The sequence below is a fragment of the Ixodes scapularis genome, unplaced genomic scaffold (assembly GCF_016920785.2).
Source record: "Ixodes scapularis isolate PalLabHiFi unplaced genomic scaffold, ASM1692078v2 PGA_scaffold8__174_contigs__length_109621045, whole genome shotgun sequence".
NCBI lineage: Eukaryota > Metazoa > Arthropoda > Arachnida > Ixodida > Ixodidae > Ixodes > Ixodes scapularis.
The window spans coordinates 102430442-102452715 of record NW_024609883.1 but is presented as its reverse complement, the minus strand read 5'-3'; the positions used below and the strand labels follow the sequence as shown (position 1 = coordinate 102452715).

Here is a 22274-nt window from a genome sequence, read left to right as displayed (position 1 = left end):
CGCGCCACACCGCTGATGACTCGTTGTGATGGGGCACATCTCGATTAGTTGAGGTTTACCAGACGCTGCGTCGACAGTCTATAAGCAGGGTTTAATGCCGGAACATATGAGCTCCAACGCCGTTGGGGTCACGCGAGCCGAATCGGACGGCACAAAACCGAAAAAGTAGCGACAAGTGACGACCGATTTGCTGGCGACCTTAGGCCTAACGCCTTTCAACGAGACGCGAGAGCACGCGGTTCTGGTCAACTTCCGAGACGAAGCACAGGTGTTAGGCCCCATTTCGAGGCTGATACTGTTGCCTGCAAGGCACAATCGGTCGCTGTGTATGAAACGCAGTCGGCCGCGGGCCCCTAACAATGCGCTCTCCGGCGAGTACAGGCTCAGTGCCGTCGCCATTGCGAGTTGGGTGAGTGTTTACGCGGACCGCGGCTGACTTGCAGGAAAGCAAGGGGAGCTCGTTACCTTGTTGCAAAGAGAGCGTCGACGTTCCTCGCGAGTTTAGGTCCGTTGCGAGGAAATCAGTGGCCGTAGCTCATACCAGTAGCTCCGAATAACTGCAATGAGCACGCATTACCACCACCGATCAACGAATCGCACACAAATTTTTAGTCAACAGGGGGCTTTCGGGTATGGAAAGTCTCGAACCCAGAGCGATGTTGTGTTTTTGTGCGCTTGTGGCGCCCCTGCCAGAGACGACCTGTTCTAAAAAGATCAGCTTGGCCGCTGGCTTGGCGATTAGCCCTTGTCTCTGTTTTGTGTTGGTCTTCTTGAAGTGTGACAGGAATACATGAAAAACACAGTGTGACCATGACCTTCGCATAATTTATTTCGTTCAATGCTATTTGCCATCTCTCCGTGGTCTCACAAAGAAAAGCTATCGGTGCGCAGCGGTGTGATGCAAGCAAGCTAGCACTAACTAGACCCGAACCCCGCTCCGTGATTGCGGCCAGAGGACGGCCATCTTGCACGCAGAAAAATAGCTTTTTTGGAGCGTTACAGAGTCTGGCGGTAGCGTACTGAAGACACATTTTCTACTCGTTCGTCATCAGTCGGGGAAGAATCTTTCTTAAAACCATGTGTAAATAGTGAGACTTGCCGTTGAGAACACGTTGAAATTTTTACGAAAGCGCAGTGCCGCAGAAAAGAGGCACAACTCGTCGAAAAAAAAATTCGCCGGTCTCGCGTCGCGGCGTGATCAAATCTACCTTTGCATACCTGAAGTGCTGCAGCTCTGTGCCTTCGCACGCTTGGATACTGATCAAGAATCGACGTCGCAACAAAGTTTTGAAAGTGTGTCGAGCGTAGATCTCTTTGCATCATATATCGGCCACAAAGTCCTGGATCGTCCTGCAGCTCTGTACGGTTGTTATTATGCACTCTACGTTCCATTCCAGATCTACTCTAATGGATCACATGGGAGCACAAATTGGGCAAGGCTGTGGAGCAAGGAGGGGTCTCCAATGCCAAAAAACGCCCCCCCCCCCCCCGCCCCCTATTTTCGTCGCCACTGGATCAAGCTCGTTTCTGGACCGCGAGTGCCGCAAGTTACAAAAACCCTCAGAGTAAAGTAAAACGCCGCTCCAGAGGCCTTCACGCACATTGCTTCACGCCTTCACATATCTTTTCTGCGGCTACTGTTCTTGCTAAAAGAGCTGTGGTTGCGAAGTGTCGGACACTAGCCACAAGTGACAGGATTGAATTCCAAGCACAACAGAAACAGAGTCCCAGTCCTTTGCTTTTATGTCTCTGAACGCTCTAACGTCAGCTTTCGGGAGATTAATTAGTTTCACGTTCGGCAGTTTAACGTTCAGTGGGGCAACCATCTCTGACGCCGACTTCATCACCGACTTGGTGTGCCGTCGGGGGTTGTACAACGTTGTTTGGTGCTTGACATCGTACATTATAATAACTCTATGCTTGACATGACCCCCGATTCAATCGCAGGCACTCTTGCCATGTCAAGTTGCGGAAAAAGTACTCCTCGCTGACGTGTATTTGTGGCTCTGCAGCTCGTTGGTACTTGGTACCATTTTCGCGTGCTCTCAACGGCACGTTTCAACGTTTTATATTGGTCTAAGATACTTCTTCGACAAATGACGATGAACGTTCAGAAAACGGAAAACGTGTCTTCAGTGCGCTGCCGCCTGCCTCTGCAACGCTCCAAAAACGCGATTTCTCTACGTGCAAGATGTCCGCCCGGTGGCCTCACTCAGTTAACTTTGTGAAAATCTGCGCAGCTTTCATGCAGTCATGCAGCCGTGTCGAGCCTCGAGCCCGTTAAAAATTAATTACAAACATTTTAAATTTGGCTTTATTCATTCGGATTACAGCGAAAATATAAAAATAATCAACAAATAATAATGGCTTGCATCGGATCGCTATGTGTGTAGCTGTCAAGTATTTAGCCAACACTATCCAATAATTTGTGCGCTGGGGTTTCGCGTTTGCCGGAGTAGACCGCTTTGGCTTTGGACCTGACGACCTTCTTTAGCGTGTACGAGGAAGTTGTGGCGAGTGTCTGAAATGTTGAGTCTATCTCGAAGAGCCCTCTGGAATCCAAGCGTACGCAGGCAAGTGTCACTCAATGTCGGCTTCGTCAAATGCTGATAGAACCCGTCCACTCGCCGCGGGGACGTCTTTGCTCCACCGAAATGCAGAAGCGCGACCGATTCGCTGCCCTTAAGGCGTAATCTCTCACACAGGGCTAGCGCCGCACTCAGGCCTTTCTCGGCTGCCTCGCCCGCCGAGAAGTTCAACCAGGCCGTGAAGGATCTGAACAACGTTCCCGAGGAACCTTCCAACGACGTCAAACTTCAATTGTACGCTCTCTTCAAGCAGGTATGCAGATTTCGCTTCGTCGCAAATACCGATGTTAATTTATTTTTCAAAAGGTACCTGAGGGATGATGTTGCTGGGAGACTCACTACTGCTTGCCCCCAAATATATTATTAAAAAACATTAATGTTTCTTCTCGATTTCTTTGTTTTCTACCGCAGAATTAAAGATGTAGTCCAACGATTTTAATGTTAAAAGAATTTGCAGTTTGTATTTTAATTTTGTTAGGCGCAAGTGACAAGAAATGTGCCACCTTGCCCCGACAAAACTGCTATTTCGCTGCGTAATTGCTGAGGAAAAACCTAATTAATTGCCGATCTGCAGCTGCGTGAGGCGGGTAAGGGAACCACGGTGAAACGTCAACAAAACCTGTCCCCTTCCGCTGCTACACTTGCCATCAGCCCTGTGGCGAACAATCTTTTGTGTAGATCGCTCGCGGCGCATTTTTTCGGTCGCGCACCAGCCACCTAGCTGTGTTTGGAGATTTGTGTTTCTCTTTTACCCCCCTTATTCCCCTTCTTCTGGGATTATTTTTGTCATTCTTGTCCAGCTCGCTTGCACCTTAATTGCTTTACCATCATAACAACTTTGTTGTAGTACACTTCATACTTCATATCTATAGTCATCATCTGCAGAGTCTGTTCACATATACACAAAGTAACTTGTATTAGGGAGTGATGGGATGGGGTCGAGCAGAGAGGGAAGAGAAGGGGACGTTTGTGATTGGCTCTTAGAATCACGTGATATATAGGCGGAGAGAGCTGGGAGTGTTGGTACTGATTCACATTTAAGAAGACTAAGTGCACAAAAAGCGCAGACGACGAGGAAGGGGCGGTCATCATTTGGGCCCGTTCTCATTTCAACCTGCTCATTTAGACTTCCTCAAAAGAACCATTCTCAAAGCACCCTCCTTGGTTGGGCCCGCCACACTTAATTTCGTTCTCGTTACATCATTCGTGTTTCATCCTCTAAGAAAAAAAAATAAAATAAAATGGGGGCACTTTTAGGTGTCGATGTTATGGCTGGGTCACCACATATCCCCAAAGAAGCTTCTTCAAGTTTGCCCCTCCCCTCTCCCAACTCGCCTATACGCAAGCACTCACATACACATGCACATGTGAAAAGCGGTTTGGCTAATGGTTGCTGGAATACGTCCCTTCTGCTCTCGAAACATGTAGCGGAGGTGCGGACCCGCTTGTTGGGTTGCCCGGATCTGATAGCTGGCACCAGCCAATAAATCACCGAACTGCTGTTTTGTGTTAAAGGACAGGAGGGTGTACCCCTACTCCATACCCTATTTTTTTTATAAAGTGGATGGCGGTGCGTGCTACGACCCATCGGATCCAGTCCAGGGCTGAAAACGTGCCATGCGCCGTCCGGTTCTGGAGCGAACGGGACCAAATGCGAATAGGCCCAGATGCGCCAAAAAACCCGTTTGGATGTTTTGAGAAGGTTCAAACGAAGAGGTCTAAACGAGAATGGGGCGAAACGAGAAGGAGCAAAACACGAATGGGACGTTTCGAGATGCACCCACAAGAAAGACAAGTAGAACGGACGAGCGCTCGCTCTGAACTGGAAATTTATTTTCATGAACCGTGAAAAGGTAGCATCACACCCAGTCCACTCATACACGGCCTGAATCCCCTTATCTCTCATCAAGGAACAGAATACCCCTATTGTCAATCGCATAAAAAGTTGTGGAAAAGAAAAAAAAACTCAACTTTTTGCACGATTGACAACGGGTTCCTTCCACTCCTTGATAAGAGATAGGGGGATTTGGGCTGCGCATGAGCGAACTGGGTGTAATGCTTTCTGCTCACGGTTTGTAAAAATAAACTTTCAGTGACGAGTGAGTGCTTATCTATTGTGCTTGTCGTTCTTGTGTCCGTGTTTCTTGTGTGCTTAATTTTTAATTGCTTGATACATTACGTCTGGCTGTTACCCTGACCACCGGCTTCCTTTCGAGTGCCCTTTCTTATTGGGGACTTGTTTTGGAGCCGCTTATCGATCCATCACCTCTGTCTCATCTTTCTACGTATGATCGGATAGAGGGATTCCCAGATCGTGTGGACATTGAATGATCCCTTCTGTAGATGCAGTCATGTTTCACCGACGGCCATGCTGAGGACACGAATGCTTAGCTCTTGTAAGCATTTCCCAGCCAGTTCATTTTGTGAATTGGGTGAAATAGTTCATCAGTCTCAGATTGAAAAGGGTGTCGGGGCTTCTGTGTTGTGTCACCATGTTCCATTCATCGGGGCCACCTCTGCTGCTATTGCTGCCATAATTTTTCTGGATCAGCGTTTGTACAGACATGCCGCCAGTGCTGTTACTCAGTTTTGCCGGAGCACAGAAGTAGCGATCGTGCCTTCTATTGACTGTAGGCTACGGTTGGCAAGTGCAACGTCGCCAAGCCGGGAACCTTTGATTTTGTCGGCAAGGCCAAGTGGGACGCCTGGTACAAGCTTGGAGACATGTCGCAGGTTGGTTTTGTTGGCTCTGGTGATCGAAACACACTTTGGTTCTTTACTGACTTATCTCTTGTGTACATCGTCGTGAAAGCCAGCATGTAGTGCTTTAGAACGTACAGTTACTTTCAAAATTCTTCTACTTCTAAACTTAATTGATTGAACAAATGTATGATGCTGGTCAGGGATAGGGACCAGACATCCCTCACCGCTTGACAGTATGCACCCTTGCTTCCGTCTCGCCCAGAGACCTAGAAAAGGGAGATGATTGTGTCATGTAATATGGTTCTCTCGAATCAAGTAGTGTACAATGATTTTCAGTTCTCCTTATCCCTTTCTTTTGGTCGTGCCATAACCTCCGAGGCCGAGCTTGCAGGGTGGTTCCTGTCGGAAGCAATTATCCTTTTGCCTTGCCTTTACATTAGTATTAAAATAATTGTTAATTTACAAACATAAAGAGGTCAACCTGCTTTTCAAGCTGATTTGCTACTTTGCAAAAAAGAAAAAGAAAGGGCAGAAGGTTTCTAGACTATTCTTGAAAGAACAGAAGGGAGAAAAACTAAAAGAGAAGAGATGGGTGTAAAGAAGAAGAAAAAAAAGCACGCACCATTTGCACCAAAGTTCAGGGCATTTTGAGGAAATGAGTATTAGTCGGATAATTAATCGTTGCTTTTGCGACCTCATCTCCATTCTTCGAGTGACCTCGGGGGGACGTTTTCAGGACGACGCACAGAACGAATATGCGGCGATCGTGACAAAGCTGGCCGGAGAGAAGGCATCCGGTCCTGCACAGTCCCAAGAGCCAGCGACAGCTGCGTCTTCCGGCGTGGAAGGCCTTGTGACGACGTTTCAAGATGGCGCCTTCACTATCCGCTTTAACAGGCCGAGCAAGAGGAACTCAATTACACTCGAGGTACTCCCCTCACCGCATTTTAATCTCCGATCACTTTGAAAAGCTCTCTTAAGGCAACAGAAATCGTTGGTGAGGTTTTGCAGCAGATCCCGGGGCGTGTTTCACCCAGGGTCATGGCATCATGTCGCAGTCTCACGTGACATCATTAAGAAATTCTCCGCCAAATTTGGTGGGGAAATTTCTGCGACGTCACATGAAACTGTGATGTCGGGTGACATTGCGGCATTACTTTGCACCATGACGTCGCACGACTTCGTGGTTAGTGTGCAGTGTGATTTTGTGTAGTCTGTGTGTGGCACCTCTGCTGTTACTGCAGTTTGTTTGCATTACTCAACAAGGCACTTGGAATATTTTTTTTATATAATGCTTGAAATTGTTTTAGAGAAGCTTTTCATTAAGGAAGCAATCGACATTCGTGCAGTCAGTGGCACGATGCACAATAAAGTTCCTGTTACAATATTTGTGCCGATGGAGACAAAATTTGCCATGTCGATTGAATCGAGTGTACCGCAACTAATGTGGAGCGCAAGTTTGTCTGCTTCTTAAACAGGGGTTGCGAAGATGTCAGAATGCCGAGCTCTTATTGGTTGGTTGAAAAAATAGTGGGTAGACCTCAAGGGATCTTGCATTGAGGCCTACCCACTATCCTTCCAATCAATGCCAATCAGAACTCGGTGTCATTCTGACGTCACTGCAACCCTTGCGCAAGAAGCAGACGACTTGCTCTCCGAATAGGGACTGGAATACGCCAAAATGCACACAAGCAAATTATGTTTATTGAATGCTGTCAGTTGTGTAGGAATATACAAACAAGCTCGTCTTTAGTACTATGGTTGTCATGTCTCAAACAGAAAGAAATGGCCTTTGTCTTTTTTGAACATAATTGGGTAGTAATTTAAGTACAGTAATTGGATTGCTAAAATTAAATTATTGAGTAATAAAATATTAAGGTGGGTTAAGTGGTTCAACAAACTAAATATATGAAGCTTAAAGAAAAGACGAAGACACGAAGAAGTCAGGACAGTCCTGTCCTGTCTTCTTAAAGGATATAGTTAGTTTATTGGGTCATTCGTAATTGTAGTTAATTACTTTTGGCCAAAAGTCGTTGTAGGTGATACTCAATCACTTTTTAGCCTCAGTAATTGCAAAATATTTATACAATTAAGACTTACTTTTTTCTATGATTTTGTCAAGCTGAAGCTTCGTTGTATACGTCACTGATAGACAAAAATACACTGAGTGTCTATCTTATTGCCCTTCTGCCAACTCGTGAAGCTTTGTAAAACACCGACTGTGGACGCACAGTCGAGCAACTGTCAAGGCCACGTCGCCCGCAGGGGGGCACAGACAATGCAGGGAGGGTGACTCGCATTGTCAGGATTGAGAGAGAGAGAATCGATGTGACGTGATCGTGTTGTGTACAATGAATGGCTTATCACAACTCGTGTTGGCCGTTTCCAGAATAAGTGAGACTCTGAGCCTCTATTCGATGCTTACCGATGCTAATAATCACTGACTTTGAACTGCCGCGATATAAAGAAGACTGGCAATCTCGATGGTGTTGCAAAATAGTACAAAAGACTGACTCGTATCACACTCGGAGCTCGACTCTCATATTATGGTATACCATTAAAGGGGCCCTGCAAGGACTTTTTACTGCTTTTTAATTTGCACTGAACCTGAGCGCACTGAACGTAGTAACTTAGTGAAACTTTTCTTTTCGCGAAATTCGCTTTATTTTAAAAGTTATAGGCAATTTAGAATTACAAAAACAAGCAAAAAATAACCTCCTTCATGACGTCGTAGGTCCTGGCTTGAGTGGCCGTGAAGTAAAGGAGGAATAGTGAGCTCATCGAGAGCTCACGGCCGCCGCACTCTGCGTCGACGGCGCCAGAGGGCGCCACTAAAGCATGTTCTGGATAGGCTGTATGCAACGGGCAGCCAAAGCGGCTTTCATTGCGTTTGCTGCGCGATTAAACACTAATTCGGCATGACACTTCATTGGCCACAACAACAGCAAACACGGGGTAAAGATGAGTTCAGAATGGGAGCCACTTCGCGCTGCCATACCGCGAAACGGCCAAACCGCAAGACAAAGCCTCTCGCCGAAGGCCTTCGGAACGCTCGGAGCCGGTCGGATCCTCCTGTCCATACGACTGCAGCACCACCGCGTACATCCGGGATTTTTCCGTGTCAGCACCTTATCCCACTACTCCTTTCTAGTATGCGCTGCCTTTTCCACCGCTTGGCGGTGGGTATGTTGACGGGTCATTTCTTGTTTCTGTACTTTATAAACTGCATTTCTTTCTTTTTTACATCTATAATAGTGAACAAAAACTACTTTTATAAATAATTTAAACGGTTTGCACCACTTATATTTTGTATTTCGACCAAAAAGAAGTTTTTAGTGGCTCTGACCAGTAGTAAGCCCAGGACCAAAGACGTCACATTTTGCTCGCTTTCGGTACTGCGGGTCGCCCTCGTCGGTGGAGGAGGCTTCCGTGTCGTCCGGTTAAAATACGCCGCACTGATATTTAGCTACTCTTTCCATGCCCGCTGGCTTTCCCGAACCCCCAAGAGACATGGAAACCGTATAAAAGGTAGACGCCTAAATATGATTGCAGGGCCCCTTTAATAAACTAAGTAAAACAAATGCACGAACTGCAACGAACGCAAAGTGCCACATGCCGTATCCGGAGTGATCAGACAAAAAATGGACAAATACATTTCATTAAAACAAAAAGTCGTTGTGCACATTTTCTCATATCGAGCAGCTGTCCAAGAAAGTGAATTGCTTTACTGCCTGAAAGTTATATATAATTGTAATTTGTAATTAATTGCTTTCTGTGTTGTAGTAGTTCTAACTGTAACTATAAACACTTTAGGACAATGTAGTCGAGAGTTTTAAAGTAGTTGTAATTATACTTAAAGGGAAACTGAAGCGGTTCTCTATTTGAGAAAAAACATTTCAATGGCCTTCATTCTACCTCCAGGATGAGGAATATCAAGATTATTTTTCAATTTGGTGCACGGAGGCTTCAGAAATTAATTTTTAAAGTACCGCCGAAGCCCCTCCTTCCCGGGGCGTGACGTCACACTAGGAGCCTTCGGAATATCTGCTCTCGCGCATCTTCAGCGCCTGTCAAAGCTATGCACGCGCACTCTTGCTATTTTCAGAAAGGTCAGAAAGAGACGTCACGACTGGTGTCAGTGCGGGGAAATATACCTGGCAAGTTTGCGTTGCACGCGCTGAACACACGAGCGACACGCGCTTGGCGGCCCGAATATCCTAGTATGACGTCACGACTGGTCGAATGTTTTTTCGCTTTTTCTCGCTTTTAGTTGCATCTTCAGGGAAAACAAAAGTGATATCCAGATTCACGGGATAAAAATACGCCAGAATTCACCTCTAACTCGTTTTTTTCAAGAAGTGTTTCAGCTTCCCTTTAAGCAGCATTTCTAAAGTAATTTATACCCTTGCATGATTTTGGTCAGTCTCCGACAGTTCAAGAAACGCAGTGTATGACTCACAGTCGTTGCGCTTTGTCTTTCGGCCACACTTGGGTCCCCCTAGTTCCAGGAAGCTCATGTAACCCAGTATCGTAGCACGGCCCTTAAAAAACGCTAACACCCCCCAAATAAATTTTTTTAATTATTTTTTGCCGTGAGGAGGCGGAGGCACGCGCACAGTCTTGAGAATGTGAGAGCCAGTGCTGTCACATGACTATAACACGCGCAAAACGGAGGCCAATGTGGCCCCCCCGCGTTGGGACGCCGGACGGTGGTGCCGCTGAACCTTGTTTTCTTTGTTTCCTTCGTTTTTCCGGCCGTGTGAAGCAGACAAAAAACGGGCACGTTGCACATTCAAGCTCTTACCAATTCATGTATGTAAGGTGAGTGATGTCTTCAGCCAGTGGAAGGGGCGACGACTCGGAGACGTCTTCGTGCGTATCAGCTTTGTGATCGGGTGCATCGTACGGAATAAATCCTAATTGTTTTGATCGGTAAAAGATTGCTCTTTCAAAGCTAGACCGATTCGCCGGTACCGCAAACAAAAATTCTGAAATAGAGGTCCCATGCCCGTCTTCCGCCACCTTCGCTTAGTCCGCTTCGCTCAGCCATCCAGCCCGCGACTCCTGCTATACAATGTCATGTTGAGAATTGCGCAGAAAATGCACAGAGTGCTTCCCGTTCTCTGTGAAGCTTTTTATTTTTTCAATCAACGTGTTTGCAGCTTTTTAGAAGCCATAAAAAAATGGATATAATATTTGTTTCTATTTTTAATGTTGAGTGCGTGCCTTCGATGACCCACGACTTTGATTATACTTGGTGCATGTGTCTAAACCATGGAGAAGGGCACGTGACCACGAAGGAGAGAGTCTGGACAGTTCTCCATCGGCGGTTTTTGGGTGGAAAGAAAACGAATTTCGAGCTGCAAATTGTGTTCTAGGTAGTTGGGCTCTCATGTGTCATGTACAAATAAAAACCTTGGCGAGCATAAATACCCTGTCAGCGTTCCTTTAAGCCAGTGGTCTCAAACTCGTTTGAGTGTTGGGGCCAGATAGCCAACACCAGAAAGGCCGAGGGCCAACGTAAAGTTGGGAGGGGGGTCTTAAAATGGTTTCTATTAAAAATGCCAACGTGCTGGCATTTTTAAAATGCCAGCACGTTGCCATTAACTCAAAATTTAACGAAGCTGAATCTTCCTCTAAAAAAAAACAAAAAAAAACCAGTTTTTTTTACAGTTCTTGCTTTCTTGACGATTTTTTTTTTTTACAACACCCTGAACGAATACTTTTCTTCTTTTAATGGTGATACCCAAGCTCGTAGCTTTATCATTAGCAGTTGCTTCACCTGATCGAGAGTTCGCGCAGCCAAGATGCATCCTTCAACGAAGTTTAGTAGCGGAATTGTTGCACATTTCAAAAAGCTGGTAAGCAAAATAAGAAAGCGAAACAAAGGGTGAAGGAACACAGATAAGCATAAACTATGTGAAGACATTAAAAGAGCAGAGCTACTTTTCGAGCGAAAGTGAGTCGGTAAGACCAGATTACTGTGGCGCATGTCATTTCTATGGCGCTCGAAACATGGGAACCGGGACTCGTAGACAATTTTCCGCGGGCCACGTCCCAGCGAGTCACAAGCCGCATGTGGCCCGCGGACCGCATGTTTTTGAGACCCCTGGTTTAAGCCATCGATGACCAGTACGTCGTCCCTTGGTAAGCCGTCGGAATTTCGCAGATGTACGAGGAGGTGATCAAGCTGCTGAAGGATGCCGGGCAGAGGGACGACGTCAAGTTCCTCGTGCTCACCGGCACGGGAGAGTTCTTCTCGAGCGGCAACGACCTCGGGAACTTCGCCAAGCAGATGCAGACGGGGCGCTCTCAACTGGAGCTTGCCAAGGAAGCCGCGGAACTCGTCAGGTATCGGCTCGTCAAAGGGTCTCGCCAGCTCGGCTGATTCCAAACCTCGGTATACAGTCTAAGCTCATTACAACAGACCTGGTTAAACAGACATTTGGATATAACATACCAATTTGTGAAGTTCGGTTGGTTTTCCTCTATGTACCATTGACTTAACTTCATAGCTGCCATACAGCATACTCCTCTTACAACAGACCGAAATCTTGGCCAAAATCAAGGTCTGTTATAATGAGCTTCGACTGTACTTGATCTCTCTTGTATTTCGTTTGCCCTGGGGCCACTAAACTAGTTATGCTTTGCAGTAATAACTACACTTCAGCCATCTTGGTCCTTAAAAGCCATTGTTGCCAGTTTTGTGATGCTTTGTATTTAAAATCGAAGGCTATCGTCCGATCTTCCCAACACTGTGCCTAAAGCTGAGGTAGTCGCATATTTTAATTGCAACTGTCGCCAATAGCGCCCTCTCTGCACTAAACAGCAACGTTTTTCGGTCTTTCAACATCTATAATTCATCGCTAAAAAAAAAACAATTTTTAGGTATGTTCAGTTTTTCTCGTCGAAGGAGGAACGATAGAAATGGAGCAGTCGAAACGTGCTTCCTTTATTTGTCTTCCCAATTATTTTGATTTTGTTTCTCGGTCTCATTACAAACTGTCACTACTGTATTTGCTCGAGTAATAGCCACACCATTTATGAACAAGGCCCTTGCGTCCACTTTCCCACAGAACAGATATACAGCCAATCATTGCATTGCGCATAAATAACATAGCGGATAACCAGATCGAGAACACGATTCTCCATATAACTGCAATCTTCACAGATGGTATCTTCGCACGAAGACGTTATCGCTGTCCTGTAAACAGCTGGAGTCATGCTGTCGATCGCGGTGATTGGCAAACTGCGTGCTCCACGGAAAAGCGAACCCTCAGGTTTTCTTCATAAACAGTGTGGCTATTACTTGAGTAAATACTGTAGTTTGCTCGTTCTTTTTAAACGTCCATCCCCTCGTGCACTTGATTTTTACTTTTGTACGTTTCGATTTCAAGTTCTTTGAGTGTCGTGCTCCGCTAGCACGGAGAGGGATAATTTGGAGAGAGGATTACTGTAAAGTTCCGAAAGAACGCCCACCCAAAATGAAGAGACAGATGGTGAAAAACATGGGGTGGGCTATCTTTGAAAATTCCACAGCAAAGTTTTACCAAAAATTTATCATAAACACCCGTGCACCCACTACAAACCACGTGACGCGGAAAGTGATACTCCAGATCGCAGACACCACAAATTCGCGTTTCACGATGCGATAAACACACGGGAATTCGCCACATACTCCTGTGTCCTGGGAAAGGACACCGCAGGTTGCGGACGGAGCAGATTTGCGTTTTACCATGCGAAGGACCCGCGGAATTCGCCGAGAACTTGCACCTCACGGGAACGAATACCGCAAATCGCGGACGCAGCAGATTCAAGTTTTATGGTGCAGTAAACATTCGGGAACTCATTACGAACTTACCTGTCACGGGAACCGATATCGCAAGCGCAGATCGCGGACAAAAACGCGGGAACCCGCTACGAACTCGCTTATTAGACCTACTGGTACAGCAGATCACACGGTTGGACGTCGCGTGACGTCCGACGTGAATCGGGGAGTTGGCAATGTTTCTGAATTTTTATGTTACAGATATTCAGACAGAAAACGGGATGGGCAATCTCTCGGGGGCAGGCATCCTCTCGAAACTTTACGGTAACTGTTTTCAGCACCTCTCCGTCAGGTTGTAAGAATGGAAATATGTGTCAGCTGCTCTCATGCAAGCCCTAAACATGTAGGTAAAAAAAAAAAAAAAAAAAAATGCATCTCCACGTGGTGAATGATGTCGATTGGGGCGAAGCTCTGGTGGTGCTTGTCTGCGTAGACGCTGAGCCGCAGCATGCCGGGCCTTTCGTTCGTTTTCATCCATGTCACGCTGCGGTCAAATGCTCAAATGCATATATAACCACGTTCCATACCACACATTCTCTTTCTGACATGGATGAAAAGAAACGAAAGGCTCGGCATGCTGCGGCTCACAGTGTACGCAGACAAGCACCACCAGAGCTTTGCCCCAATCAACATCATTCACCACGTGGAGATGCGTTTTTTTTTTTTTTTCCTACATGAGCACGGGAGCACGTGCTCGTGAGCACGTGAATGCGTGAGCTCAGAAGCAGGAGCACGAGCCCCCGACGCCGGACATCGGACGGACATACGGACATGGCTAGCCCCTAAGGAGCTTCGCCCCTAATAAATCTCGGGACCCCTGAAGTTGGGCGTACACTCGTGTTTGTGCCAAGCAGGGATGGGCAGTATTTCAAATACAAGTATTTGAAATACGTATTTCAAATGCTTTGTGTATTTTGAATTTGTATTTAATTACAAATTGGGTAATGTATTTGACGTGTGTATTTAAATACTAAAACGTGGGTATTTCAAATACAATTGTAATTAAATACAATTTTGTGGGAGAAAATACGTCCCTCAAATTTATTGTCACTGTCCAGAGCAGGAAGAAAACTATGTTCTGCACCGAATGCAGTATCTCTCAATCAAGCACAAATGTTTAGTGACTTTGTGATTACGGTGCTTGCTAGTCCAGGGCAAGAATAGTGACGAAATCGACGTTCACAGGCAGACTGGCCAAATAAGTGCCTGTGACAACTTGTGATGCTTTCCAGCCTGATTTTAATCTATATCAATCCATATTTTTCCTGGAACATTCTAAATGCGCAAGTCGTCCAGATTTTCGTGACTGGTGCGAGTTGCAACAATAAAAAATTCTCTAGCTAGTGCTGCGCGTCTTGGTCGTCTCGGTTCTTTATTCGTCTATACCAAAATGTAATCGACAAAAAAAGCTGCTTGAAGCTCTGTACTTTTTTCACCAATTACGTCCAAGCTGATTACATTTTTTTGTGATTATATTTCTATTACGTACTAGAGCCTCGCACACTAACTCCCGAGTGCGCGATGCAAAATTGAAATGAGATACCCAGAAACCCGTTGCAGGTGCCCTGAAGTCGCTGACGCAAATTTTGAGGAATGTATTTGGAACAGTATTTGGAGGAGACCAAATACATTTGGTTGTATTTGTACCTTGCACTTAAATGCTTTTTTTGGAAATGTAATTAGATTTGTAATTAAATACATTTTTGACGAAGTATTTTGTATTTGTATTTCGATACATATTTGCATGTATTTTGCCCATTCCTGGTGCCAAGTATATTTTTTTTATGGGGTAGACTGCCCGCCACTGTGAGCACAAGTGTCATTATGGCGCTTGTTCATATTTATTTTTCGAAAGGGTACTGGCGGGCATCAAAATTTACCACTCAGGCTAGTACCTTGTCCGAGCACTTTCCACCACTTTAATAGTTTTGATTGCAGTCCTCTAACGATTAAAGATAAACTAAGAAATCAGCTGCTGTTTATTTGTGCTAACAGTGTCGTGGAGTGTGCATTGCCCTTGGTGTTCCTTCCGACGCTCGTCATATTAATATATTTTGCACGTGGGAACAGATTGTGAGACTAAATTGGCTCCCTAGAATTAGTGCGGCTTTTATATAACCGCAGCGTAGTTGGTGAGAGTGGCGTTAATCGATCGGCTGTGGCTTTCTTCCAAAGGCGATACGTGGCGGAATTCATCAACTTTCCCAAGCCAGCCATGGCGCTGATCAATGGACCGTCAATCGGTGTGTCCTGTACCATTCTCGGGCTCTTCGACCTTGTCTACGCATCCGACAAGGCGAGTCAAAATGTCGTCAAGTTCAAAACCGAGAATGTCGGCCGTGGCGGACCCCTTGGAAGCTCGTGCATGGGCAGTGTTGCCATCTGTGTGGGGCCTGTACTTAATTAAAAGTACAAGGATGTCGGTCGACCTTTAATTGCACGTCTGATTTCAACTGCAAACTCTTCCCCTCTTTCCGCAGGCGTTCTTCCAGACTCCGTTCACCCAGTTGGGGCTGTCACCCGAGGGATGTTCGTCCTACACATTCCCGCGGATCATGGGAATTGCCAGGGTGAGATGCGAGGCGATCGGCGACCGAGCGCTTGAACGTGCCGCAAGTCGGCACGCGAGGAGCGAAAGCTCACGCTGCGGGACCGGGGCCTCCCAAGTTCGGCGCTCACCCTGGCCCGTTTCGATCTGGACGAGCGTCGTGCCGGCTTATGGTCGTGCATCGTCACCACGTGGTGCAAAGACCCCCAGGCTAGCGGGGTTACTGCACTGGCAAACTTTTTCGTCTACAATGGAGACATCAGATGCCCATTGGGCCTGACCAACTTCCCACTGTCTTAACGTACATGTATACACAACACAATTATTACTAATATACAGGACTGGCCGTTTCAGATCTCCCTGAGGGTAATTTAAGCGGTAATGATGCATGGCAGTTTCCGAGCCTTGTAACCGGTACCGGGCGTTCGCAGGCGTGCGAAGTCCTGATGATGAACAAGCAGCTGAGTGCTAAGGAGGCCGAACAGTGCGGCTTCGTCTCCAAGTGCTTCCCGGATGCCAGCTTCCAGGAGGAGACGCAGAAGAAGATCCAGGAGATGGCCAAGCTGCCACCCAAGGTTTGTGCGTGCATCCTTAAGTGCTGCCATTACTACCGCGTCTACTCGTGCGGTTGGGCGTCCTCTACAAAGAATGCCCGCATGTATCCGTGTCTGCTTCCCCGCGGGGCATGCGGATATGGCCAGACGTTGGATGAAAGGCCGATGAGTAAGCTAATCTTGCAAGCATTGTAAGATTGTGCGAATATTCAAATTTTCGAATAGTATTGTTTGGAATAATACGCCATTCAATATTTGCTCTGAGATGAACTGCAATATTCACATTTTTTGAAGCGTCGATCGCAGTGAATTAGCCGCGTTGAGCGTGCTTCTTAACAAGACACCGGTGCACTGCGGAGAAGCAGCACAGGCGAAACTCGCAGAAAGCTTGCACTTGTGTGCTGTATATGCACGTGTGCAACATCTGGATGTATGTACCCGATGTAAAATTGCTCGCGACATAAAAGGACGTATGTGTGATGTATGTATTTGAGCACCAGCATCTGCATGTCAGTGATGTATGCAAATGTGGACCATACAATATGCTTACATACTTTCCGCCCCAAATTAAAAAATGCCTCGTGTGCTGGTTCTTCCACAGTCCCTGATGCACTCCAAGACACTGGTCAGGGCACCCATCTTGGAAGATCTCCACAAGGCGAACAACCTAGAGTGCGAACGACTCGTCGAACGCTTCACTTCGGAGGAGATGATGAAAGCTGTGATGGCCTTTTTTCAAGGCAAGGGCAAGCTCTGAGTGGCGAGTCACGTGACCACGGCGAGGCCTTATTAAAGACGACTGTGAAATGAATTTTTGGCTAGGATAAATTGGTATTTTACTAATCGCATATCGTTTAGTCTACCAAAAGAAAACTAGTATGTGAGGGTAGAAAGCCAAAAGCCTGCTTTTCGGTATTAAATTTTGTCAGTAATAGCGGAGTATTTCTTACCTCCTTTCCTTCGAAAGCTCTCCGCCTTTTCACTGCAATGCATCCGGTGGCCAATAGTGCCGTGACAACACTTATCATCACTTGCGAATGACAAGTTCCATGGTGTGCTTAAAAAGCAGGGTGGAAGCTTGGAGTAATCGCATCCGATGTCCAAACACGTCACAACCACGTGATTTCTCATTTTGCTTTTGGGTTGAGGATTGAAACTAGGGAGGAAGAAGCTGAAAAATCATTTCATGGTTTCTTTAATGATACCGCATACTGTTACGGTTTTAATTGGGTTCATGGTGGGTTCTAGAATAGCGTCGTCGCCATTGCGCATGCGGTGAACACTAACCACGTTTTGCGCTCCGGGGAGGGCTCGTGATGTGCAAGAAGTTGGCTAGAGCCAAGACGAGCACAGTGAGAAAATGGCGGCTCCCAGAACCGCAGCAGTCGTTAGCGCAACGTGCTAAAATGGCGTACATCATTCTAGAACTCTCCAACATGAGGCCCACAGCTGTTAAGAGGACCTCAGAACTTTCGGGGAATCGTTTATCGAGTTTACAACTTGTTTCTTTTTTCAAGAGACCAATGTATTCTGGTCTAGACATGAACTAGGTGTTCCCTAGGGGTGTCGCACTGTCTTTCAATAAAACATTTTTACATTCCTTTCGTGGATGAGTTCTTTTTCCCAACGGAAATGTTGCAAAGCGTGTACGTAGCTTCCATGGAATGAAAAGTAGTTTTGGGTTTATTCATTCAACTTGTTTTTGTTCACATTGTGATTAACTGTTATTGACATTATTATCTTAATGGTATAACCTTGGCAATGTGAAGTAGCTGTTAAATAATTTTTTTTTTTCTTTGGAAGTTGTAGTGTACTAGGAATTAGCATTAAGTGCAATTTTCACCGAATGAACATGGTGCAGTTCGAGCTGTTTGAAAGCTGCTTCGTTTTATTAAAACTTGATATGAGAGAATCTGGCAGACTTTTTCATAGAAAAATCAACCCGTTGTGTATGACCCATTTGCAGATATATCATGTATAAAACGTTTGTATGCGATGCTTAGCGCCAGCCATGCGGAACATGTACGTAGAAAGTTCAAGGCTTTTTTGCACATAAAATAATTAATACCAGCGTGCAAAGGGCATGGGGCGAGGAACCTGGGAGACAATCCAGAAGCACTAGAAAGTACACTTCATACTGACACCACCGCTATGAAAAGGATGTAAGCAGAGGCAGCACTACTGTTGAAATATTTTTCAAATTAGAGTATTTAAAGGGCAACTCTGGTCGGGAAAACAAAACCAAAATAAATGACTGGTATCGCTTTAGTGGCACGAAATATGATCACAGCTGAAATATTACGTTGAAGTGAAGCTGCATACTCCATTAAAACCGATTTTAAAGATGGTACCAGCTGCTCTTTAGTGGGCAGCAAGCGGGTTAGCTTTTAGTCAAGGAACACTGGTGCAGCACCCTTGTGACGTCACGTCGCGGCCGTACGGCTGATGATCAGTGTTGCCATCCCTCTAGCAGATAGTTTCGGTTTTGTCATAGGCGCCCGAATCCAAACTTTGAGCCGTGATATTTATAAAACTACACACAGTATCGAGAAAAAAAAAAAAAAAAATTTAACTTTTTAATTTAGGGACACTGCTTTAGCTGAAAACAGTCATAATCCCAATTTAAAAAATATTAACAGAGAGCGATTGTTTAAATTTGTCTACAAGACATTAAACAATCGCTTCGGGAAGTGAAGAAGAACCTGGTTTATTTTTATCAATTTCCCCGCTACATTTAGCGGAGGAACTAAAGGCCCGTTCACACACTTGCAACCGAGTACGACCGAGAGATACGAGACCTGTTGAAACCTCTTAAAATTTCTTAGGACAAGAAAACACACTGGCACGCTGGCACCATCTATGCGGTGACCCTGGAACTGCATTTCACAAGACCGAAGGTTTTGCGGGATTTCTGAGGTCAAATGTGCTTAATACATATGAGAAAGACTCGTTTATAACGTTGACAAAAGTTTTTGGAGCCGAGAAAGAAAGGATAATGCCCGAGAGAAATAGAAACAAATCCCGGACCGCCAAGTTTACACTGGTACCCAATAGATGGCGGCAGTGTGACCTCGTCATAAGAGATATTAAGAGGTTCCAAGGTGGTTCTAAGAGGTTGCGAGTATGTGAACGGGCCTTAACAGTGCATAGATCACGTGACATTAATTTCCCCACCAAATCTAGCAGGGAAACTATGCGGAGAGCAAGTCATGTGCTTCTTGCGCAGGAGTTGCGGTGACGTCGGACTGATGCCGAACTCTAATTGGCTTTGATTTAAAGGATAGTGGGTAGACCTTAATGCTAGATGCCTTGAGGTCTACCCACTATTTTTTCAATCAGCCAGTAAGAGCTCGGCGTTCTGACATCCTCGCAACCCCCGTGCAAGAAGCAGACAAACTTGCGCTCCACATAGGTCCTGTGACATGTCACGTGACGTCAAGTTTCCCGGCTATATTTAGCGGAAAAACTCAATTGGTGATTGTCACGTGGTATCAGTTTCCCCGCTAAATTGAGCGTGCGGACTGAATCGGTGCATAGGTCATGCGACGTCAATTTCCCAGCAAAATTTAACAGAAATTTAACAAACAGAAAAACGGACGGACAGAATGTTTTGGATTGGGGGCTCTATTACAAAGCGTTTTATGCTCTAATACACTCTAGCACTTCTTTGGCTATTAGCAGTTTGCAGATGCTCAGCAATCCCAGTCATGCTAAACTGTGCAAGTTCTTGCTGTGCATACATATGCCTGTAAAACTTGTTCGAGTGGTTCAGATTAGCGTTCTTCCTCAACGTAACTCCGGTTTAAGATGCCAGACCTTTCTGACGTGGTGCCAGTGTGACGCAGGAACCGTTGTGTTTGCTTGCGCGTCATTTGCCGGATGACACCGAACCCAAGCACCACTTGGAGTAGGACCAGGGTTCCCATTGGAATGTCCACCGCCCGCTCTAGGGGCAGAGGCATGGCACCGGCTATGGCAAGGAATGCCAACAGCGGTAGCTGGAACAGCAAGCTCAGCAGCCAGCAACCAGCAAGTGCTGGTACCTGCAAGATAGTAATTTGGGGTTTTGTATCTACAGGGTGTTTCCAAGCACTATTGGGATGTAGAATTTGGTTTTATAAATAAACCAATTAGCTAAGTGCAATTAAACTTTTTACAAGAGTGTCTTTGGGTGGTCGATTTGTCATACTCAAACTTCACGAGCACATGTTTTGGGAAAAAAATGTGAGCCTAAAAAAACAATTTTTTATCCATGCACAGGGAGGAAAACATTAAAAACCGCCCCATTGACGTTGTTGCTCACAGATGGCGCAACATAAATTAAAAAACGTGGAAGATTTTTCTGAGGTAATCTCCCGAAAGCAGACGCAAGCATGCGCGGTCCCATCTTATTTCCGTTCTCCTTATTGGTCCTCTCCTTATTGGGCTTTGTCTGCTACGCCATTCTCTTTATTAGGCTTCGACGTCTTATCAAAAAAAAAAAAATGTATGTTTAAAAGTATTTTCCTGAGACCCACTCATAAAATTTTAAATGCACCACCTATTTATGCTTTTGTGACAAGCTTAAATGCCTTCCGTTGATTGGTTTACTTTTGTAAATATTTTGTGCCCCAATAGCGGTTGGGAACAGCCTGCACAGCCTGGACCCGATGGATCGAATCCACTTTAAATAAACCTGAAAAATCATTTCCATATGCTCAGACACTGTAATGCGGAACAAAAATGTAACTGGCTAACACAATTTTTTTACCTCTTTTTTTTAACATTGGAGAGAATTTGCTTTTATCAAAAGTTACAACTAAAAACGTTTGTTTTACAAAGTGTGCTCGAAAGAGGACAGTTCCCTGAGCTCCTGTCATGCTGCGCCATCTCACGGCATTTTTTAGAAGTGGGGGAAACCTTCGACACGCTTGCTTCATGGCAAGCGGCGCCGTTTAGACACTTCTGTTTTCACCGCGTGCTTGATCGTATTTACAGCTATACTATGTGAACCGTACCTATTGGACATGGTAGGTTTAAAAAGGTTTTAGCACCTCTTCGGCAAGGTTTCCTAAGTAGCCGAGATACAGCCGAGGAGCTTCCACGAGTGACATCATGGCCAAGATGGCGGCTGATATAGTCTGCTGCATCACTGACAGACGGTGGTACTGAAACAGCACAAAGAAACGTGAAAATGGCTTTCAAGATTGGTCCTTTGATCTCTCTGTTCACGAAGACAAGGAACTGAGGAACACCAAAAGAATCACACAGGTGGCACAGAGACGACACTTTCTTTCATTCATCCCACCTGTGTCTTATTCTTTCGGTGTTCCTCAACTCGATTAACACCCTCGTCCGTCTACAAGACAAGGAACTCGGCCGTTACAAATTATTCTAGTGTCAATTTGTTAATTTGTTATTTCATTCCCTCAAGACGAATTCAGTCTGGTGCCAAAATAACTTACCTTGATGTAGAGTGATAAAATGCGGCTTATTAGCCATAAAGGTGAGTAATGAAGGTTGAAATAAATTAGCATTTGCAGTGGCAAGCTTGTCATAAGTTCTTCGCCTGGAAATGGAAAAAGCATTGCTCCGTTTATGAGGACCCAAAGCAAATGGAAAATACTATAGAAAGTAAGAGCGCAAGCAAGCTGGTATATATAGAAGATGATTACAAAGAGCCCCGAGACAGTCAAGAGGACAGCAGAAACACAATGGTTCAAGTAAGAGTTCTTTATGTTCGTGCTGTCCTCTTGGGTGTCGGGGTTATTTTTCGATAAAATTCTTACCATGTCGAATTGCAATGCCATGCCATTTACTGTATGTTAGATGTAATCCTGGAAACACGGTCTCGGAAACTGCCTCTATTAAGCTACGAACTGAACTCATTGATCAAGTATTTTAAAGTTTTCTCAGAAATAACATATTTGAAAAACCGAACTCGTCAATGAGCGCTCTTCAATGTTTCGGTTTGAGCGTCGCTATGGCAGCCACCCAATTAGGTTTTTTGGATTCTGCAAGTGTTACAAAAAAAAAAAAGTCTGGGCTTTAAAAAAAAAATTAAACGAAATAAA

At 45.4% G+C, this 22274-nt stretch overlaps 3 protein-coding genes across 4 annotated transcripts in view; 1 reads left to right on the top strand and 2 right to left on the bottom strand.

Annotated features, from left to right (window-relative positions):
- LOC8025915 (E3 ubiquitin-protein ligase HUWE1) overlaps positions 1–615 on the bottom strand; it is a 105402-nt gene extending 104787 nt beyond the window's left edge. The window contains exon 1 of the mRNA XM_042286921.1: positions 466–615. The gene's annotated coding sequence lies outside the window, so the exon portion shown is untranslated. The remainder of the gene's footprint in view (positions 1–465) is intronic.
- A 1611-nt stretch (positions 616–2226) lies between these two features.
- On the top strand, positions 2227–17825 carry LOC8025917 (enoyl-CoA delta isomerase 2). Of its 2 annotated transcripts, XM_029970763.4 has the most exons (10): positions 2407–2573; positions 2706–2841; positions 5223–5321; positions 6028–6219; positions 11461–11642; positions 13321–13383; positions 15295–15415; positions 15600–15689; positions 16099–16242; positions 16823–17825. In XM_029970763.4, the coding sequence occupies exons 1-10, from the start codon at positions 2527–2529 to the stop codon at positions 16976–16978; spliced, it is 1230 nt and encodes a 409-aa protein (XP_029826623.2). In that variant the 5' UTR covers positions 2407–2526; the 3' UTR covers positions 16979–17825. The 2 variants fall into 2 exon arrangements, with proteins under 2 accessions (XP_029826624.2, XP_029826623.2); XM_029970764.3 differs by lacking the exon at positions 13321–13383 and having other exon boundaries at positions 2227–2573.
- A 264-nt stretch (positions 17826–18089) lies between these two features.
- On the bottom strand, positions 18090–22185 carry LOC115311905 (transmembrane protein 17-like). Its single transcript, XM_029970767.3, has 4 exons — positions 21990–22185; positions 21666–21769; positions 21255–21368; positions 18090–20264 (listed from the first exon to the last, which is right to left on the bottom strand). Exons 1-4 carry the CDS (start codon positions 22087–22089, stop codon positions 19995–19997), a joined length of 588 nt encoding a protein of 195 aa, XP_029826627.2. The 5' UTR covers positions 22090–22185; the 3' UTR covers positions 18090–19994.
- Positions 22186–22274: the final 89 nt, after the last annotated feature.

Coding starts and splice junctions, on each gene's coding strand:
- LOC8025917 (XM_029970763.4), top strand. CDS start 2,527: ATGTTGAGTCTATCTCGAAGAGCCCTCTGGAATCCAAGCGTACGCAG. Junction 11,643..13,320: donor GAAGCCGCGGAACTCGTCAG/GTATCGGCTCGT, acceptor TTTATGTTACAG/ATATTCAGACAGAAAACGGG. Junction 15,416..15,599: donor TTGTCTACGCATCCGACAAG/GCGAGTCAAAAT, acceptor CTCTTTCCGCAG/GCGTTCTTCCAGACTCCGTT.
- LOC115311905 (XM_029970767.3), bottom strand. CDS start 22,089: ATGAGTTCAGTTCGTAGCTTAATAGAGGCAGTTTCCGAGACCGTGTTT. Junction 21,770..21,989: donor TGGCATTGCAATTCGACATG/GTAAGAATTTTA, acceptor TTCCATTTCCAG/GCGAAGAACTTATGACAAGC. Junction 21,369..21,665: donor TTTTATCACTCTACATCAAG/GTAAGTTATTTT, acceptor GTGCTGTTTCAG/TACCACCGTCTGTCAGTGAT.